The sequence below is a fragment of the Eutrigla gurnardus genome (genome assembly GCF_963514095.1).
Source record: "Eutrigla gurnardus genome assembly, chromosome: 12".
Taxonomy (NCBI): Eukaryota; Metazoa; Chordata; class Actinopteri; order Perciformes; family Triglidae; genus Eutrigla; species Eutrigla gurnardus.
The window spans coordinates 4,456,740-4,475,776 of record NC_139926.1 but is presented as its reverse complement, the minus strand read 5'-3'; the positions used below and the strand labels follow the sequence as shown (position 1 = coordinate 4,475,776).

The 19,037-nt window shown below is 42.5% G+C and overlaps 1 protein-coding gene across 14 annotated transcripts in view; it reads left to right on the top strand.

Annotated features, from left to right (window-relative positions):
• The first annotated feature begins 1,733 nt into the window (after positions 1-1,733).
• The window catches only part of LOC311021768 (mitogen-activated protein kinase kinase kinase kinase 4-like), a 109,812-nt gene continuing 92,508 nt past the window's right edge, over positions 1,734-19,037 (top strand). For 5 of the 14 annotated variants that reach the window (XM_084022549.1, XM_084022557.1, XM_084022558.1 and 2 more), the window contains exons 1-2: positions 1,736-1,997; positions 2,239-2,304. In XM_084022549.1, coding sequence (XP_083878675.1) covers positions 1,941-1,997; positions 2,239-2,304 — 123 coding nt within the window. In that variant the 5' untranslated portion in view covers positions 1,736-1,940. Of the gene's footprint in view, positions 1,998-2,238; positions 2,305-19,037 lie in introns of all 14 variants that reach the window. The other 9 variants (XM_084022555.1, XM_084022554.1, XM_084022547.1 and 6 more) reach the window with 5 other exon arrangements.

The window sequence follows — 19,037 nt, the reverse complement described above, 5'->3', positions numbered from 1 at the left end:
AGCCGTCACCCTAAGGACCTTGACGAGGCGGTGTCACATGAGGATTAATTAGAAAAATAAATGCCTACTTTCATGGGAAGTTAGCTAGCGGTTGTTTGTTAGCATAGTAATAAAGTAGCATATCTGCAACTTTTTCCCTGGAATATTGCCCCCCTCTCTCGGCTCCGTTGTTTTTCATACAGTGGCCCTGATACGCCGTCGTACAGACGAGCAGAATATCTGCTACGAGCACGGAGGCCTCCTCTGCCTTTAAATGTTACTTTATTGACTTTCACTCAACCTGTCTCTGTCCACAGGCCTTTCCCTAGCAGTTATTTTGACATGTCAAAGCTAGAAAAGAACAGGTTTTTGACAACATTAAAAACGACTGCATTCCGTTGAGGTGAGCTACTTCCAGGGTCTTGCTATTGTGCATGCTAGCTCCATGGAATGGCTTTCTGAGACTCCAGCAAACATCTAACCAAATGTGAAGCACCTGTGCTTTTCCTGCTATGACAGGTCAACATGTCAAATGCCATTTTAAACATCAAGAAACTTTTTGACACATTTTTGTCAGTTGACGTTTAAAGGGTGTTCACACCAAACACAACACAAAATTTCCGCATTTCCGTGTTTGTTGTGCAAATTTGGTGGCAGAATCTGAGCAGGATTTATTTGCGTGTGATTTGAGTTCATTCGCGTCGCCCACGCTGGCCGCGCCGGAGAGGACGAGGGACTTAGCTCTGTGTAGACACCGATAATGTTTCATCATTCACGGCCGAAATAAACACTAGTGCTGCGTTGCACATGTTGTGGAAGTCCCAGACACTCAGGGAAACTAACTTAACCTGTTTATAACTTTACCCGGAGGGGGATCAGTGAATTTCATAGAGCTGTGTTCACTCTGAATAGCAAGCCAGAGATCAGCTGGTTCACAGCAGCAGTAGCTATAGTCCGAAATAAAAAAAACATTGTGATTTAATAAAGAGCATGCTAGTCTGAAGTCATGGTTTGTCTTTGAAGAGGATACAGAAATAACTTTAATAATGCTTGTTTTGGCATTAGCGTCCAGCTTGCTCAGAGCTAGGCTATGCTAACACCGTAGCTGCTCCGTAAACACAGAACATAACGCCGTCTCGGCATAAATATGGCATCAACCTTGTTGTTTGTACCACGGACAGTCTCTGGTTTTACTCATACTTTGGTTCGGTCTTTGTATGAAACATAAGTATCTCACGACGCCGGGAGACCAAAGAGTGCTACGCTGTGTTTCCTACTGATTCACTGATGAGTGACGACGCGAGGAGAATCTCAACGCTGACTGGCTTCGTGTCAACGCAAATCTAAAACATTTCGCCTCATTTGCGTCCATCGTGTCCAATGCCCTATTTGCGCTGCCCATACCCTCAGAAATAAGGTCCCATGAGGAACAGTGGAAGGGGCGGGACTTCGCATATTAATTGGAGGACTAATCCTTCTTCTGGTTTGAGGGGGCACTCAAATTATGGACAAGACCCTAAAAAGTCTTGGTCTGTCCCTGTTTGTAAGACCGAAGGGGCGGGGAATGAAGGGAGAGAGAGAGAGAGAGAGAGAGAGAGAGAGAGAGAGAGAGAGAGAGAGAGAGAGAGAGAGAGAGAGAGACATGCGGGCAGACTGCGAGGGGAGAGGGCGGAGACTACAGGCCGAGAGACACTCACACCCAAGGGGGGAGAGAGAGAGAGAGAGAGAGAGAGAGAGAGAGCGTACAGCAGGCAGGGCTCCAGCTCCGGCAGTCGGTCGGTATGTAGCAGCAGCGGAGCGTCTGTCCGGGATTACAAAGAGGGAAAAACGCGCCTTGGATAGAAAATATCACCAAGTGGATTAAAAGTAAAGCCACCCGAGGATGAGACGCACACCGTCCGCCTGAAGGACGCTTAGAAACACGCCGTTATTCCGCTGATTTTGCACCGTTTTTCACGAAAATGGCGAACGAGTCGCCGGCCAAAAGTCTGGTGGATATAGACCTGGCATCCCTGAGGGTGAGTGTGTCTCACAAAGACATCTCATGGTTTCATGCCCACAAATAAAAATACGCGCTGTGCTGTTGTTGACACAGTCCTGCGGTGGCTTTTCTTTGTCTAATATCCGCTGGCATGGGAGGCCAGCAAACCGGGCGCAGCCGGCTCCGACATCGAACGAACCCCGATTCTAAAGACGACAGGGAATCAATTCATCTAGTTTTTACCAACGTGTTTGTTTTTCTGTGTTTGTTAAATACAGGATCCTGCTGGGATTTTCGAGTTGGTGGAAGTGGTTGGAAATGGCACCTATGGACAAGTCTACAAGGTTGGTGTGAGCCTCCATCTGTGTGTGTGTGTGCGTGTGTGTGTGTGTGCGTGTGTGTGTGTGTGTGTGTGTGTGTGTGTGTGTGTGTGTTAAATCCCCAACCGACAGAACAAACGGGCGGAAACTGGAGCACAAACATGCATTTATGTATTTTCCCCTCTCACGGTCTCAGGAACAGGTTTATTATAACAAGTCTCCCCCTCCTTTACTTGGGACCGGTGTGGTCTGGACTGGATTATCTCTCTGATTTGGCCTCTCACTGATACACATCCATGTATTATACATATATATTATATATTTTATTCTATTTTGCAAACATCTCCCCAGTAGACCTATTTTCGTCCCATAGAGGTCCCTCCTCCTCCTCTCATCCACACCCTAGTAAAATATTCCTTGCACACTGCACGCGTTGCAACGCGGCGATCGGGCCAACCCCATCCGTGCATGACAGCCTTCTTTACCACGCTGACCGACTTGTGCGCCATTGGGTGGGCGGTGTTTCATTGCGCATTTGTGCACAGTATTGCCCAGCAGGCCTTTTTGCTGGAGTGGCTCTGTGCTGCATTAATGGAGATAGGCCTGCTCATCCCATCACACACACACACACACACACACATAGTGGAAACGGCATCTGATGGAGACCTCCTGCAGCCCACATCATTTCCACCCCAGAGACGAGCGTCGTCCTGCAGCTGCCTGGTAGACGTGATGAGGTGTGTCTTTTTACTGAGAGCTTTAATTTGAAAATCAACCCATGTGGCCAAGTTTGAGCAAAAAAACAAAAAAAAAAAACGCTGCGTCCACTGCATGGAAATCTTCCCATCACCCTGTAAGCATTCACGCCATCATATAACTCCAGCTGTGTCCAGCTGTGATTCGCTCTCATTTGCTTTATAATGGAAAATACACACACATGCTCACCTGCAACAACAGGGTTCAAATCCAAGTGAATTTCAGTGAACGTTGAGCGCCCCAACTTGAGGTCTGTGGTGCAAATGTAGTAAACTCCAACATGCTGGTCGACATAGTTATTGCAGGTTTAACTGAAACTACAGTTGTTCCAATGAAGTGCCCTGATGCAGCCCAGAATACCGGACGCGTCCATGCACCGATCCCACATCACGTCAGCATCATTGATCAGCTCTTTTACGCTACACAGGAACATCAACAACATGTGTCACTTGGGATGAGGGTTTTAAGCGTATTCAGATGATAATTAAGATAATATCGCAATTATTTTGGCCTGAATAATCGTGATAGTCGTATTGTCCCATGACTAACCCGATCAGTCCTGCTCACTCCACACTGTGAACAACAGATCTGAGTTGAAAGCAGCACGACGGCGGCTAGTTAACTTTAGCTGTTAGCCGTTAGCAAAGTCCTGCTTGGCCAAATAACGGAGCTAACGGCATTGTGATTCAGGCTTCATTCAGTAAAAATAAGTATTGAGCGGAGGTATATTACCACATGATGTGTTCAAATGTAATCTTGTAAAATGTAGTTTTTGGTAAGGAACTTGAATATCCAGTTGTTTGAAGGAGATGTTTTCACAGCAATATAAAATAGATTTGAGAGGGAATTATGAGCTTAACTTGTGTTTTTAACACCGATACACAAGTTCTGTTATCGGAGAGGAAAAAATGGAATCGTAATATTTCTAATTGAGAAGCTAAATATTTAGGTTTTCGAGGGTTGAGCGCTGGTTTAATGACGGCTTGCTCATGTGCAGGTGAAAAATAGTTGAATAAGCATTGTGTTACTGTTTAAATACCTGAATTGTGGTATGTGTTGAATTGTATGTATGTTGTTCGCTGTGTGTACTGCTTACCACAATGAATTGTTGTAGGTGGAGAGCAGCGAGATCAGTCCATCAAAGTGTTTGTTTCCCCGAGGCCAGCATATTAAAACAAATATCTGCAACGGGAGCGCTGCAACCTCACGCTATGCTACAGTCGGCGGCAGCGTGGCGACACTGGTAGTTTTCTGAAACTGCTGTGACAAATTGAGGTTGTACAGATGTTGACACTGAATCATCTCATGCACATCAGGGACATTGAGTCTGTCTGTCACATGACGGTCAGAGCAACCAGGCGTGATAATCCTTCAAGAGTTTGAGCAGCAGGGACGTAACGTGTTTTGGGGTAAAACTAGAGCTTGCTGGATATTTTACACTGGAACAATATGGCGTCACAATCTCAAGGTGTTACAGTGACAGCAGCATTGAACGTGTAACACTGAACTGTGTAGTCGTGGACCCTCACCATGTGTACATACACAGAATATTCCAGGTTCATACCAAAAAAGACAATACAAGTCCTAATAAGTTGTTGACATGGCTGATGAAAACTCATATTCCCATTTAATCTTCAGCTCTGCTGTTCCCGATGATGATGATGATGATATAATGAAGCCCAGTGATGGAGCATGTGGGTGTGTTTGTTCGTATGAATACAGCTGAAATCCCGTCTTTATTGAAATTGTTTTGTTGTTATTTGTGGCTCAGGGGCAGAACGACGGCCGCTGTAAACGTCTCATTAAAGCAGCGGCTGTGGAAAAGCTCACATGCACCGGAACGTAAACGAACCATGACATTTTGAGTTTAGGTCCTCAGGATTCTGTGAATCATAACCACGTGTGAGGATGAACCAAGCCTTTTCTGCTCTGCTCTGCCTCGCTAAACATCTGACCCAGAAACGTGTGTGTGTGTGTGAGAGATCCTCAACACTTGGCGATTGGTTAGGCTTCCCAGGCTGGCGAATAGCTGCAGAGAGAGCTGCCGTGTTGCAGCGGTGCACCGACAACAGCTGTTGGGATGGAAAAGTAAAACAGAGGGAGGAGGGAGGGCAGAAAAAAAGAAGTTTAAAACTCCTTTAATCATTAATGTGTTCTGTTTAAATATATCAGATGTGCAACCTGTCTCTCATGTTCTGAAATCTGTCCAGCTGTGATTGAGTTCTGACATTTTTACTTTAAATTGAAAATATCTTGTTTCTATCTGTTTCAATTTTAACTTATTTTCTATGCAATTTTCTTGATACTGATGTGGTGACCATCCTTATTCTGACACGTTTACAAATTGTAAGTAGAGATCCCACCGATCCCACTTTCTAAGTCCCGATTAGGCATGGGACCATATGAAAATTTCACCTCACGATTATTCGAAATAATTGGGATTTACTATATTATCCTGGGCCCTGATAGACCCCGCGACCCTGAATACAGGATAAGTGGTAGACGATGGATGATGGATGATGGATGGATGGATGGATGGATGGATATTGTCCTGATATTCTTCAAAATCTGCTTAAAACTCTTGACCTTATCTGGAGTGTTGATGGAGCAGCTACAATGTTAGCATAGCCGCTAGGCTATCAATCCATACTCCATTCAGAAAACAAGCGTTTTAAAAGTTGTTTGCTTGACTAATCATTGCAACTCTTATATAATGTGTGTGTATGTAATGTATAAACATAGTCAGATCCAGCTATGAGTCGGCATCAGATTAATGCATCTGGAGGAACTGTTTGTCTATTTATCTGTCATTGGTTGAATTTTTTTGAACATGTGTCAGGAAATGTGTTTTCTGCAATGTATAAACAAAGAATACCTTAAAAAGAAATTAGGGACCTTTATCGAGAACTGAACATCTTGTGACTGAATAAAAAGAAACAAAACATGAACAGCAAAAGATAACTTCATTAAATTCATCAACGGCAACCAGGCGTGAAAAGGTCAGAGGTCACCAGGTTTGTGTTTCCATTAAACAGTGGGAGGTAAAGGACAAATTAAATGGGAGCTGAAGACTGAGGCACGAGGAATTTTTAAAACCCCAGGGTAAGACCACACTCCACATGTGGGCCTGGGAATCCCCCTCTCTGAGGAAATGGTTTAACCCATTTAAGACTCACTGAGCTCCTTCAAACCACAGCTGTGACTGTTTCAGCCTCGCTGACACAGACTGCCTTTTACATAAAAAAAAACGTCCAAACAAATCAAACTTCTGGGACTTTATTTTTGTGTAATCTCTCAAATAGAGCAAAGCCGGAGTTTGTTGGCTGTCGGCGGTCGGAGCGTGTGGATGTTTGAGAGGAAGTAGTGAAACAGTGGAAGTCATCAGTGCAGTGAGGAGAATCGGTGGCTTTGCTGAGATCACCAGATTAGCCTTGTTTCTGTCGCTCTGTCTCATGCATCCACATGAAATGTCTCAACAGTTTGGACAGAGACAGCGTGAGACACTCTGAGCAGTAGGGAGTCAGAGGAATGAGAAAATAAATATGCAAATATAAAGATCAATACATAAAAGAATAAAAACCAATGGAAATGTAAAATAATCAACAATGAACATAATCGTTTATCGCAGCCATATACAGTATTTCATGTATATGTAAAGATAAAACTGATAAAGAACAGGCCTAAAGAAGCAGACTCCTCGGAGGAAAGAGGCTTGATGAAGTGAAGCTGGGTGTGGCTCCATCATCGGATGCATGCAGCGCTACTCTGCCTCACTTTCTGCTGCTGGAAGGTCACATCTGGAGCTGGAGACATTCAATGTCGCTTCCGTACGTCATCGACTAGTTCATGTGCAGGCTAACTGTCCACACATCAGCTTCACCAGCACAGAACTGGCCTTGAATCGCTGGGTATTATTGAGCAGTTTGTTCTGGCAGCCACAGCTACAAAACGAGACAGTCAAATGTGGTGGTGACATTCGATTATCTGTGCTCATCTAGTTTGGTTTGGTAATGCATCCTGTTCTGTTCATTCTGGCTTTTACAAGAACTGCGTCACAAGAAGTGTCACAAGTTTCACGTTTTTACTTTGTAAATAAGGGCTGCAACTCATTAAATTAATTGAGTACTCTCTTAATTATTATTATTAATTTGATAAATTACCATAAGGTGCCATCTTCATGTATGGAGTCTCAGAAGTGTCAATAAAAATACTACAATAATCTGTAAAAGATTTCACAAACAGTCCAAAACCACAAAATGTTAAACTATATAAAACAATGAAAGCAGAAAAACCTTCACATTTTAAAAGTGCAATCCAATCCAAAGAATACAATGACTTAAACAATCGATTGATTAGCAAACCTGTGGTTAACTGATCGACAATTCACAATATCAAATCATATTTCTGGGTGAACACTGGACATGAGAGTTGTTGGCATGTGAAAAGCTATCTTTAAATGCATTCATACATAGTCATCAGAAGCTTCAAATTCCACAGCTCTCAAATCTCTGTTGTTTTCTACTTATTCCATTTATTCTGTGGGCAACTATTTATAGCCGGCTCTGTAAAGTGGAACTACAAAGCTGTCAGAAGGAATAGACTCATGCAAAGCTGCCTCACCAACCTTCCGGCTATTCAAACTGGAATGTTAGTCGTCTCTGCTGTGACCTTTCACAGCACAGGAAGTGAACAACGCAGCAGCATTTAAAGCTGTGTCTCCACTGGGAACTTTTCTCTACAGTCAAAAGTGCCGTTAGACGTTATCTAGTGCGACCTTTCCAATCAGAAGAAGTGGAAGCTCTGCTGCTGATAGCAGCAACAGGAACTTGTCTTTGGCACGACTGATGATGGAGAAGTTGCGCTGCTTCGTGCTGCACCGACTCACCATTGTTATCAGTGTTGAGGAACAAATACTGAATCTCTCTGTGTAAAGTTTCACCAAAGGAGAACCCTGCTGTGTTTTAGGAGCTCTCGTCTCAAGTGTTTCCTCACAGTGTGTTGGCGGCTCTGACAGGCTGTTTGCATAATGAATATTTACCAGAAAGCACGAGGAACACATTGGTTTTAGCACTCAGAAGATTCATTGCAAGAAGCACAAATGCAACACTTTAGATGTTTTACTCATCCTGACTGGAAACTGTTAACCCGTTCATTATGCTGCGTTCAACACAAAGTGAACGCTTGCCTAGACTTTGACCGCGGGATCATTTGTGTGTATTCGTGTCACTTGTGTTAGACGCACCAGAGAGGAGGCGGGGCTTACCTTCATGTAGACATCAACCAGGTTTCATGCATAACATCACCCAGAGGTGCTCGGTGAGTTTCACCCACCTGGATTCACTGTATCTCTAGACACACGTCAGCTGGTTTACTACAGCTGGATGAACCCAAAATACACTATTTAGCTGTGAATTAATAGCAATAAACAGATAATAACTTCATAATGATGGTGATCAGTAAAAAATATGAAGTCATGCTTTGTTCATTCTGAACTCTGGTTTCTCCACATGGTCTGGTCTGGTCTCTGGACTAATGTGAGCTACTATCGTAGACCAATGGGGGACCACTGACAGTCTCTGGTTTCTCCACATAGTCTGGTCTGGTCTCTGGACTAATGTGAGCTACTATCTAGACCTCTGGGGGACCACAGACAGTCTCTGGTTTCTCCACATAGTCTGGTCTGGTCTCTGGACTAATGTGAGCTACTATCTAGACCTCTGGGGGACCACAGACAGTCTCTGGTTTCTCCACATAGTCTGGTCTGGTCTCTGGACTAATGTGAGCTACTATCTAGACCTCTGGGGGACCACAGACAGTCTCTGGTTTCTCCACATAGTCTGGTCTGGTCTCTGGACTAATGTGAGCTACTATCTAGACCTCTGGGGGACCACAGACAGTCTCTGGTTTCTCCACATAGTCTGGTCTGGTCTCTGGACTAATGTGAGCTACTATCTAGACCTCTGGGGGACCACAGACACAGGAGACAACATTGCAATTTGCGCTGGCTTCTTATTTGCTGTGAACACATTAGCCCTGATACACTGAGGTCTTTTAAAGTTGCTTTCTAAACCTCACCTGTTTGGTTTGGTTAAAACAAATTTGGGTCTGTTAGTCTGGTTTGTCTGGGCTGGTGCGGACCAAACAACCGAATCAAGACTGCCTGAAAAAAGGAGCCGTCTGTTGCCGCTAATTTGTGGCCATGGGTATAAGTATGTCAGCGCTGACAAAAGCTCAGTGTTCTGTCTGTTCATTAACTCCATTAAAAAGTGTGTGACTGTAGACGCCTCACTCACACTAAGCATTCAAACCAGCATAGAAGCAGCTTCTCTACAGTCATGTTTCAACCACCTTTCATCATAACATGCAGTCGTTTGGAGTCTAATGATACTAATACTGCTATTAATCAAAGAACATGAATATATACATGAAGCTTTAATATGCTGCATCAACATTCACCAGAATGTCATTTCCTCAAGTGGGTCCTGATGAAGCAGGATGTTGAATCAACTGACCAAAAACCAGATGAATGATGAGTTTGTTGTATCATTTAGTTAATGTGAAACCGCTCAGTGAACTACATCAAAGCTACGTTGGCGGCCTGACTTGGCGTATTCATTTAATTTAAAATTACAAGGTGACTAAAATTGCTAACCATATCTTCAGTTTTGGAAATCAAATGCCTGGTTGCCTAGCAACCACTTTTAAAAGTGAATGTTCTGCCCCTAAATGTATCTGCACCTCTGTTTAACGGTGAACTGTTAAGGTCTACAATGACGTTCCATTAAAAGCAATCACAAGTAGAATCAAAGAGTAACTATGGAAAGAGTTTTATTTCACACAGAGGTGATGTTTGTCATGCCGTTGATAATGAGTTAGCGGTGAGCAGCCCTGCTTCAGTTCAACTAAAAATAATATCTAATATATATAATAATATCTGGGTCACGTTGTTCGATGCTCGCTGCGTGGACCCATGCAGCCACCGTACCTGAAACACAAAGTAATCATCTGTATATCAATGACATTGTACATCTTTACATTGTAAAGAAAACGTTTTGCCACCATTTGGTCTGGACATAATAAGCTTCCCTGGAAAGAAAATGAAGAGTGTTTAGTTGAATGTGAACATAATTGTGTAGGAGACTTACTTTCTTGTTTTATTAGCCAGCAGACAGCAGAGAGTGTGACAAAGATCATGATGCTGCAACTTTAAGAGTTTCCTTGTTTCCACCACTGCTGTCCCTCCCAGCCGCTCAGTCCCAGTCCCAGGACCTGGATCATGATGGAAAGTTAGTCCTCCTTTTGTCCGTCTACTTAGAGCCCATCCTCAATGTGGAATGCCAGAGCCCGGGTGCATCCATGAGATGATTAAAGGGATGGTTGTGATGTTCGGGAGTGTGGTTGTTCGTTGTTCTTCTCCAGAGAGATTCAGCTCCAGGAGAAACAGACCGGAGGACCAGCACAGGAGCAGAGCTATGAACGACACGTAAACAGCAGCAGTTTTACCTCTAAGGATACAGGATTTTCTGCTCTACCGCTGCCTCCATCAGTTTGTTTGTGCTATCGTGTAACTTTGTTGAGTTCAGATTCACCAAAGTCACACAATAACACAACAATCTAACCGATGGAGGCGGCGGTAGATCAGCTTCTCCTGTGTCCTGAGAGGTAAAATGACAAATGAAAATTGTGTCGATGGAGTCTGGTGGCCTTGAAGAGAGCATAGATAAAGTCTTCAGATCCCCGTCAGAACGGTCTGTCTGATAGCAAGGTGAAGAGGCTGTAAGCCCTCAGCAGGAGGACGAGGCATAAATAATAGCTGCTCTTCAGTATTCCAACTTATCAAGATGTAATTGATCAGATTTCTGTCTCAAGTCATATTTGGTCCCTTGGGTCTGACGGTGATGATTCCTCTGTGCTGAGGAATTATTTATAACATATAGACATATTATTATTATATTATACATAGTATACACACTTTAGCATTCCCACATTATTTCACAGCGAACACCCTCATTGTTAGCCTTGTAGTCACATCATGTAATGTTGGAAATCAGACTTTTTATTTAAGCATTCTAGCAGTTAAATTGTATTCCCATTATAATTCTTTTGATGTGTATCTCTAAAGCTCAGCTAATTGTCTTAAATTAAACTCTAAATCCAGAAAATCAGCTGTTGCTACTAAAAAAACCCATCATAATGAATAAATCCCCCCTTTATTTTTGCCGTCTCCTGTAAGCGTGGTTAATTAATGTGAATACAGTATGTGTTAATGTGGTGTTGGTTGCAGTGATGGATACATGCAGACAATGCAGGCTTGTTGTTGTAGCAGCGAGGCAGTGATGCTTCAGACAGTATTAATGTCAATATAACGGGATCTCACTGTGTTGAGTGGACCTGAGACATTCTCTCGATGGAACAAGAAGAAAAAATGAGTATGTTTTAGTTTTGAAACCAACTGCTTAAGTGCACTGATTTTCAAAAACGACCAGCTCCTAAAAGCTGACATTGAATGTCTCGTTACATTATTAAGGTCCTTTCAGGCACAACGGGACTCGAGATGCGGTCGTCTCTGGGTTCAGTTCACATCTGACTGGGTGTTTGGGGAAGTCATGGACAGAGCAGAACACTTTTAAAAACTTGTAGCGTGACTATTTTGTCTATTTTATCTGTCCTATGCTAAGAAGCATGGACTAGCATCAACCTTGCTTGCGCAAATCCTGCTAGCTCTAGCCCTGCCAGAAGCCTTACCAGCAGAACCCCATCCATCACCGTTGTTCCAAGACAAGTCAAACTAAGCATCACATTATGCTGTGGTGGTGTTGGACTATAGCAAAGGCAGCAAATTAATTTTCTTCAGATAAAACTCCTTTTTCCTCATTGAGTGGCATCAGAACCAGTTTTAGTCTTTTAAATTGAATTTACTGCCGGTGAGTGATTACGTCTCTTCTTCTTTTTCCTCATCTTCCCTCTCATTGTCTTCTTGTAGTTCCTCTTGTTTTCTTTCTAGACAAACACATATTCACTTAAAAAAACATTTTCTTCTTCAGTCAAACTTACCTTGGCTTTAAAAACCTCCAGTGGATTTCCTTCTCGTTGGCTTGGCCTCCTCTGTGTTAAACTGTGCTTCTCACTCTACATCTCTTTATGGATACGAGCGTATAAACGCTAAGTGGCTGAGATGTGATTTGGAGGCCGAGGCCGTGGGCTTGTTTCTCTGCGTGAGGAGGCTGTTGTTTGACTCCGGAGGAAGGCGATTTGTAGTTTATGAGGTTGATTATGCCTCCTGTTATGGTTGGTCTCCTTGTCCTCGGCTGCGGTCACACTGACAAGCAGCTCATAGACACATAATGTAAGTCTGAGCTTTTTACATGCAGCCTCCTGTTTATGCACCAAGAGTTGTGCTATTTATGATCTCTTTGGAGAGAGAGAAATGTTTTAGTTTGAGTTTGCTCAATATTTCCCGTATGGTAAATCAATCAAGCTTCAATATCTGCTGATGAGCCGCAACCTCTAAACACTCAACGTCTATGTGACACAAACTAAAGTCCAGCTGGAGAAGCAGGCAGGAAAATGGATCACCTACACAATCATGTTAACATGCTAACATCTTAGCATAGCATAGTATCAAAGAAGTGGATGTAATCATCATGACGTCACCCATTGGTTTGTGGACTAAGGTTCTGAACCCTCAAATTCTACATTTTGGTGTTTAGCACTTCAACTTGGCGTCACCTTTCAGAACCGGAGGTTAGTCAGGATTCAGGATTCATCACATGGGAACGACCTAAAACTCTGACCTACTGATGGGGATACAGAGAAGTCATAGGATCAGTAAAGTCCGTTGGATTGATCCCCAGGGGACCATGAATATCTCTACAAGATGTCCCAGCAATCCATCTAATAGCTGTTAATATACTTCAGATGTAGCCATGCTGCTAGCGAGGCTAAAACGACAGGCCCCATCACATGTTTCTGATGTGATGAAAGATTGAAACGATCCTTTTCTGGATCCCAAATGAAGATGATTTTATTGTGTTAATTGGTCCATTAATGTTGAAATGTTTACAATTAATAATAGTAGTCTTTTGAGGAAAATGGTAAACTTTACCCTATTTAACTAACATTGTAACAGCCCAACTGTAATAAAAGCCAATCTCCTGTTGGCATATGATTTTAACTATGGTAATAAAAAAAACAAGATGTTTTTTTAACGTGGCTCAATGTTAGCCATCTGGAGGGACATGCACTTTAAACCAGATGGTAATCAGTAGTGTGCCAATTAAAGCTGCTCACCAAAGTAATAAAGTAGGAGTTGGAATTTGGTAAAATGGAGTGCAGGCAGAGGAAGACGTAGTAGCTGCTGCATTTAAGACCGTTGAAAATCTATCTGCTACACTTGTGTTGAACCTGGAATTTAGTCAAAGGCGAGGCAGAAATAGTGATTTATCAAAGTGATATCACAAGATGTGTATTTTCAGATAGTTTCATGTATCTTCATGAGTGAATCAGATTTGCCCCATCTTTGGATTTGAGCTGAGCTAAATGGTCATGAGTCACACACACACACACACACACACACACACACACACACACACACACACACACACACACACACACACACACACACACACACAGTCATATCTCCAAGGTCGGAGGCATCAGTCATGCATGTCCAGTGTTTCTAGCTTCATGCCTCCCTCTTTCTTCAGGACTCAACCCTTATTGATTTTCCACAGAGCTAGCTAGCATCTTGGAAAACGGCTCCTTCATTCTCTTATCTGTGAGCTGCTGCTGCCTGATAAAACCCAGTGAAAGCCTCTCTGTTAGGAACCAAAATGGGTGCCACCTGGGCACTGCATGCTTTGACATTTGGGAGTGGGGGGGCTTTTAGTCACATGTGCATGTTCGCTTGAATGTGAATGTGATCATAGTGATAAATATCTGGTCTGATGAATCCACAAAGATGTTATTTATTGAGTGTAGGCAGCTCATCCTGTGTGTCCTCCTCTCAGCCTGCTATGGAGGCATAGGAGTGATATAAAAAAACTTACTAAGTTATTTCACTATTATCATCACTAAATTCTCCCTGATCTACATCCCAGACTTCTGGAAAAAATGTCCAAAATGGTGCATTATGAAGAATAAAATTCATATGATGGAGCTTCATAGTCAAAGGTTTTTATTTCATTAAACGAAAAAACACAAATATGTATCTTTATCTGGTATAAATCCCATTAGGATCATCAAGTGCCCACATGGTCATTTGGGGGTCCAAATATGGGGTTCCAAAAGAGTCACCTCTGCCCGAAAGGGTTTTTGGACCCCCATAAAACCCCCACCAGTGGTACCATACCCTTCAAATTAATTTTGGCAAGAGCAAAGTTCCCAAATATAACAAGTAATCCTGTTTAGAATAAATATGATCATTAATCATTAATGCTGAGACACCCAAAAAGTGAAATTTCACACATGCAGTCAACATTTTTTAGGACTTTGGTGACCCACCTCTCACCCAAACAGTAAGGAATGTTGATTCTGCAGAATTGTGTAGTACAAACTACAATGAACTAACAGACCACAGCCTTCTATCACTATTAGAACAGAAGTTATGGGCCTCCAAAAATGCCAACAAATGAAATGCAAAGTTCCAATGTGTCAAAAAGGGGCGTGGCACTTGAAATTCAAATGGACGCCACGGGCAAACCGTTTGAGATATTGACCTGAAACTTCAGATTCCTTTGTTTGGTAACATAAGGCATATTTTCACCACTTTTCAGCAAAATCTGGTGTCATGTACATGGGTGGCTGAGTTGGCACGGAATGACCCATGTTGAAATATCAAGAGAAATGGATACAAGATATTAAATCTGGAAATATAAAGAAGAACAAAATGTCAGCTGGCTAAACGCTGGACCTGTATGACTGAATGAGACGTGGCCCGCCAAGAAAAGGCAACGCCATCCTGATGGCTTATAATAGCCCCACCCCCTATCGACACACACACACACACACACAAACATTCACACACTCCCGCCAACACTCAGCGTCTAGTCAAGGCTCTTAATGACAGTTGTTGGCTTGTCTGAGCTTCTTTGGTTTAAACGGGTGGACATGATGGACATGGTGTCTGAGCGTGTGTTGCATGCCTGTTGTGTGTGTGTGTGTGTGTGTGCGCGCGTGTGTCTGTCTGTCGGTGTGTGTGTGTGTGTGTCTGTCTGTCTGTGTGTGTGTGTGTGTGTCTGTCTGTGTGTCTGTCTGTGTGTGTGTCTGTGTGTGTGTGTGTGTGTGTGTGTGTGTGTGTGTGTGGGGAGGGGGTGATTACTGTATGTGTGGCCATCTGGAGAAGGGAAACAAAGCTGCTATTGGGTCGGGGGGCTGTTTGTCCTGAGGTGGAGCTTAGGAGGCGTCTTGGGGAGCAGACTGAACGAGGAGTTTAGTTCAAAACTACAATATTAACCTTTTCTACTTCAAGCCTGTGATACACCTGCACCAGCCTGACAGCAGACATGGCAACCACAGTTCTTCAAATAATCCAACAAGATCAGTCTGGTTAGGTTCATGGGGAAATGAAGCCGGTTGCAGGTACATGGTTCTGGTGGAAGCTATGTTCTCCACTATGTGGCACACAGTAATATTGTATGTCATGTTGCTGTTGATCATAGACCGAACCATGTACATTTCATTGATATTCCTCATCTACTTCCTGTTTTCAGTAGGTGGCGCTATGACTAGAATTCAATATGGGTGTCTGGATGTCTTGAGGCTTGGACATTTGGGGATATATTGCACAATGTGAAGTCAAGTCATAACAGCCTCCTGTGCCATGGCGAAACATGCAAATCGCCCACCTCGCCACGGCAACCTTTGCTATACAGTGCCTAAAATGGCATAATGTCACATTATGGATTATTCCTTCGCAATTTAGCACCACATTAGTCCGAGGATTGTAGCAACCAACATTTAAACAAATATAACCCTCGAGGAGAAGTTTGAAAAAGTTTGCATAAAATACAGGAAGCGAAACATGAAACCAATCACTGCATATTCTCTTATTGTTCATAGAGTTTGATTTATCCACCAACTCGTACGTCAAGTGTTTTTGTGAATCCTTAAGTCACTGGTGATGATATTTACAATTATCCCCATAAGGGATATTCACCACGATCTACTTATTGTGGTTGTTTTTCATCCTGATCTGCGATAAAATCATGTAAATGTAAATCATGGAACGGTCCTAATATTTACTACTAAAAAGATGCAACAAAGTAGGAAATTCTCACAACTGAGAAGCTGGAACAACAGAATTTGTCTATCAAGTGACCGATATGATTAATCAATCATCATAGAAGTTGTCAGTTATTTTCCGTTTCACTTTTTTCTCCTTCAACAATGCAAACACAATAGTACAGTAGTTTACAGTATATTTAGTTGTGTTACATTGAACAAGATTTGTCCTCCACTCTTCCTTGACTTTTTCTCCTTAGAAATGTCGACTCAAAGTATAAATCTGAACTTTCTGTAGTTTATTTCTCTACCAGCTGTTCTACCTTTCATACATGGTGCACCTCTTTGTTTGTCTCTCTCTCTCTCTGTCTCTCTTTCATTCACACACTTGTTGCCGTGGTGATAATACATCCTGCTCTTCCTCTTCCAGCCCTGCACACAGCGAGGCAGCTGGCAGGGTCGACTGACGGCCTCATTAGCTTTTTGTTTTCATCAGCTTCTAAACACTGTGAGCTGGTCTGAGCCGGTCACCTGACCACGAACTCTGCTGCGTGATTGGACCGCAGCGATGAGCCTCAGCCAGCTGACCGGAACACAGAGCTCTGATTGGGCCAGAGCTGCTCAAAGCACTTCCTCCTGTAGCCGGGCAGACTCTGTGCAAACTCCCACGAGTGCTGAAACACAGGCTGCAGCTAGAAGAAGCACGACTCCTCTGCAGCTGTAGTGTGTCTCCTTTAAGCCTCTCTAACAGCAGCGTTTATTTATCTTGGTGACACCGCTGTACTTCATGTTTACCTGCTGGACTTCAAAGGCTCTGAGCTGATGACACACAACGTCCTTTAGCTAAAGGGAAAACCACCCAAAAATGAAAGATGCAGTGTTTTTTATGTGGCTTGATGACGTTTTACCAGGCAGATACAGAAAGTCAAACCCATACAGGAGGGAGACGCTGCTGGAACTGAGATTGAGTTTTTGTTTTTTTAATAAATAGGCGTGTTTTGGAAAATGTACACCTTTCAAAAGCCTGAATCACAGGAGAGGATCTGTATGGGTTTCATCTGGTCTACAGGTCAGGTGTTGCTGAACTCCGTATGGAAGAAGGGAACTGCTAATTTAGTGCCAGCAAACAAATGTAATGTTGTGTACTAATATGAGGTACTATGGTAGAGCTCTGGGTGGCGTTGTAAGCGATAAGACCAATCAGGAAATGAACGTGGTCGTCCGTCAAACTAAACTCAACTCTAGTGAAGCTGAAACATGTGATTGTCGGGTTCTTGATAACGGACTGAAATGATTAATTCATTTTCAAAATAGTAATTTTGGACTATTTCTGAAGAGTTTGTTTCTATTGAGGGGTTAACCAGGACTTAGAGGTTTGACACAAACATATCAGTGTACCTGTAGCCTCGGCATCCCGATACTCGCGTCCTCCTCCTCTCATCTATCTGTGGTGGCGGAGCCGGTCTCTGTGGTTTGTTTGGCTGTTTGACCTCCAGCATGTTGTTGGCAGCTGGTGTGCGGGTCGCTGTCGGGTCAGATCTGGCACTGGTGCCCACCTGCTGCTTCCTCCCTCAGACCAGCCTCAGTTTGCCAGGTTGCCTTGGAGACGTTTTTGCAAAGCGTTTAGGAGTTCCATACTCACTTTGAAAATGGCATGATGTTTCTGTTGTCATGTCTTCATTATTATGTTATTGATTTGTTTTGATCAAAGTCATTTACATGTATCTTTATTGTTGCTTTGTACATGTTGAAGTCCCAGATACACCAGGAAATAAACACCGTCCTGTCTGAGTTCATAATAATAATAATAATAATAATAATAATAATAATAATAATAATAATAATAATAACTTTATTTGTATAGCACCTTTAAAAACAGCAGTTAACAAAGTGCTTTGACATGTCAAAAATCACAGTACACACACAAATACAGTAAAAGCAAAACAACAACAAATGTACAGAGGACAGAGGAAATTATTATTAGCTTGTAAATTAATGTGAGGTGCTTGCAAAGAAAGAAATATAAAGGGATAAAAAGATAAAACGATAAAGACATGACATCATCCAGAGGTGCTCGGTGAATTGAACCCAAAATAAACTATTTAGCTGTGATTTAATAACATAACCAGATAAAAAGGAAGCTGAAATAACTCATAATGATGGTGATCAGTAAAAAGTGTGAAGTCATGCTTTGTTCATTCTGTCTGTAAGACCACAAGCTAACTACTTTTAAAATGCTTGTTTTCTGAATGGATTCTGGTTGATGGGTGCTAGGCTATGCTAACATTGTAGCTGCTCCATCAACACTCCAAATAAGGTCATCTAGACATAAATACAGCAGAGACCTTGTTGTTTGGACCACAGACAGTCTCTGGTTTCTCCACATAGTCTGGTCTGGTCTCTGGACTAATGTGAGCTACTATCTAGACCTCTGGGGGACCAGAGGCTTTAGTGACACAACGTCACATGAATTTCTCACTCATGATTAAATATTTGAACTTGTCTTAAGACATTTCTGTTTGTTTTTTAATGTTTTTTCTTAAAAATAATTGAACAAAATAAAAAGATCTTCTTTTGTTTATCCCATGACGTCTGTTTACTGTTTTTTTTTTACTTCGTTTCTCTTGTAAAACAATAGAGTGGTAATATATTATCCAGCAGGTATACAGAGTGATATCCTCCTCTGGCAGAAAACAGCTCCAGAGAGCAAACTACTTATTAAAAACCTCCATACATTTAGTTGTGCATCACCTGTGTCTCTGCAGGTGAAATTTAAAAAG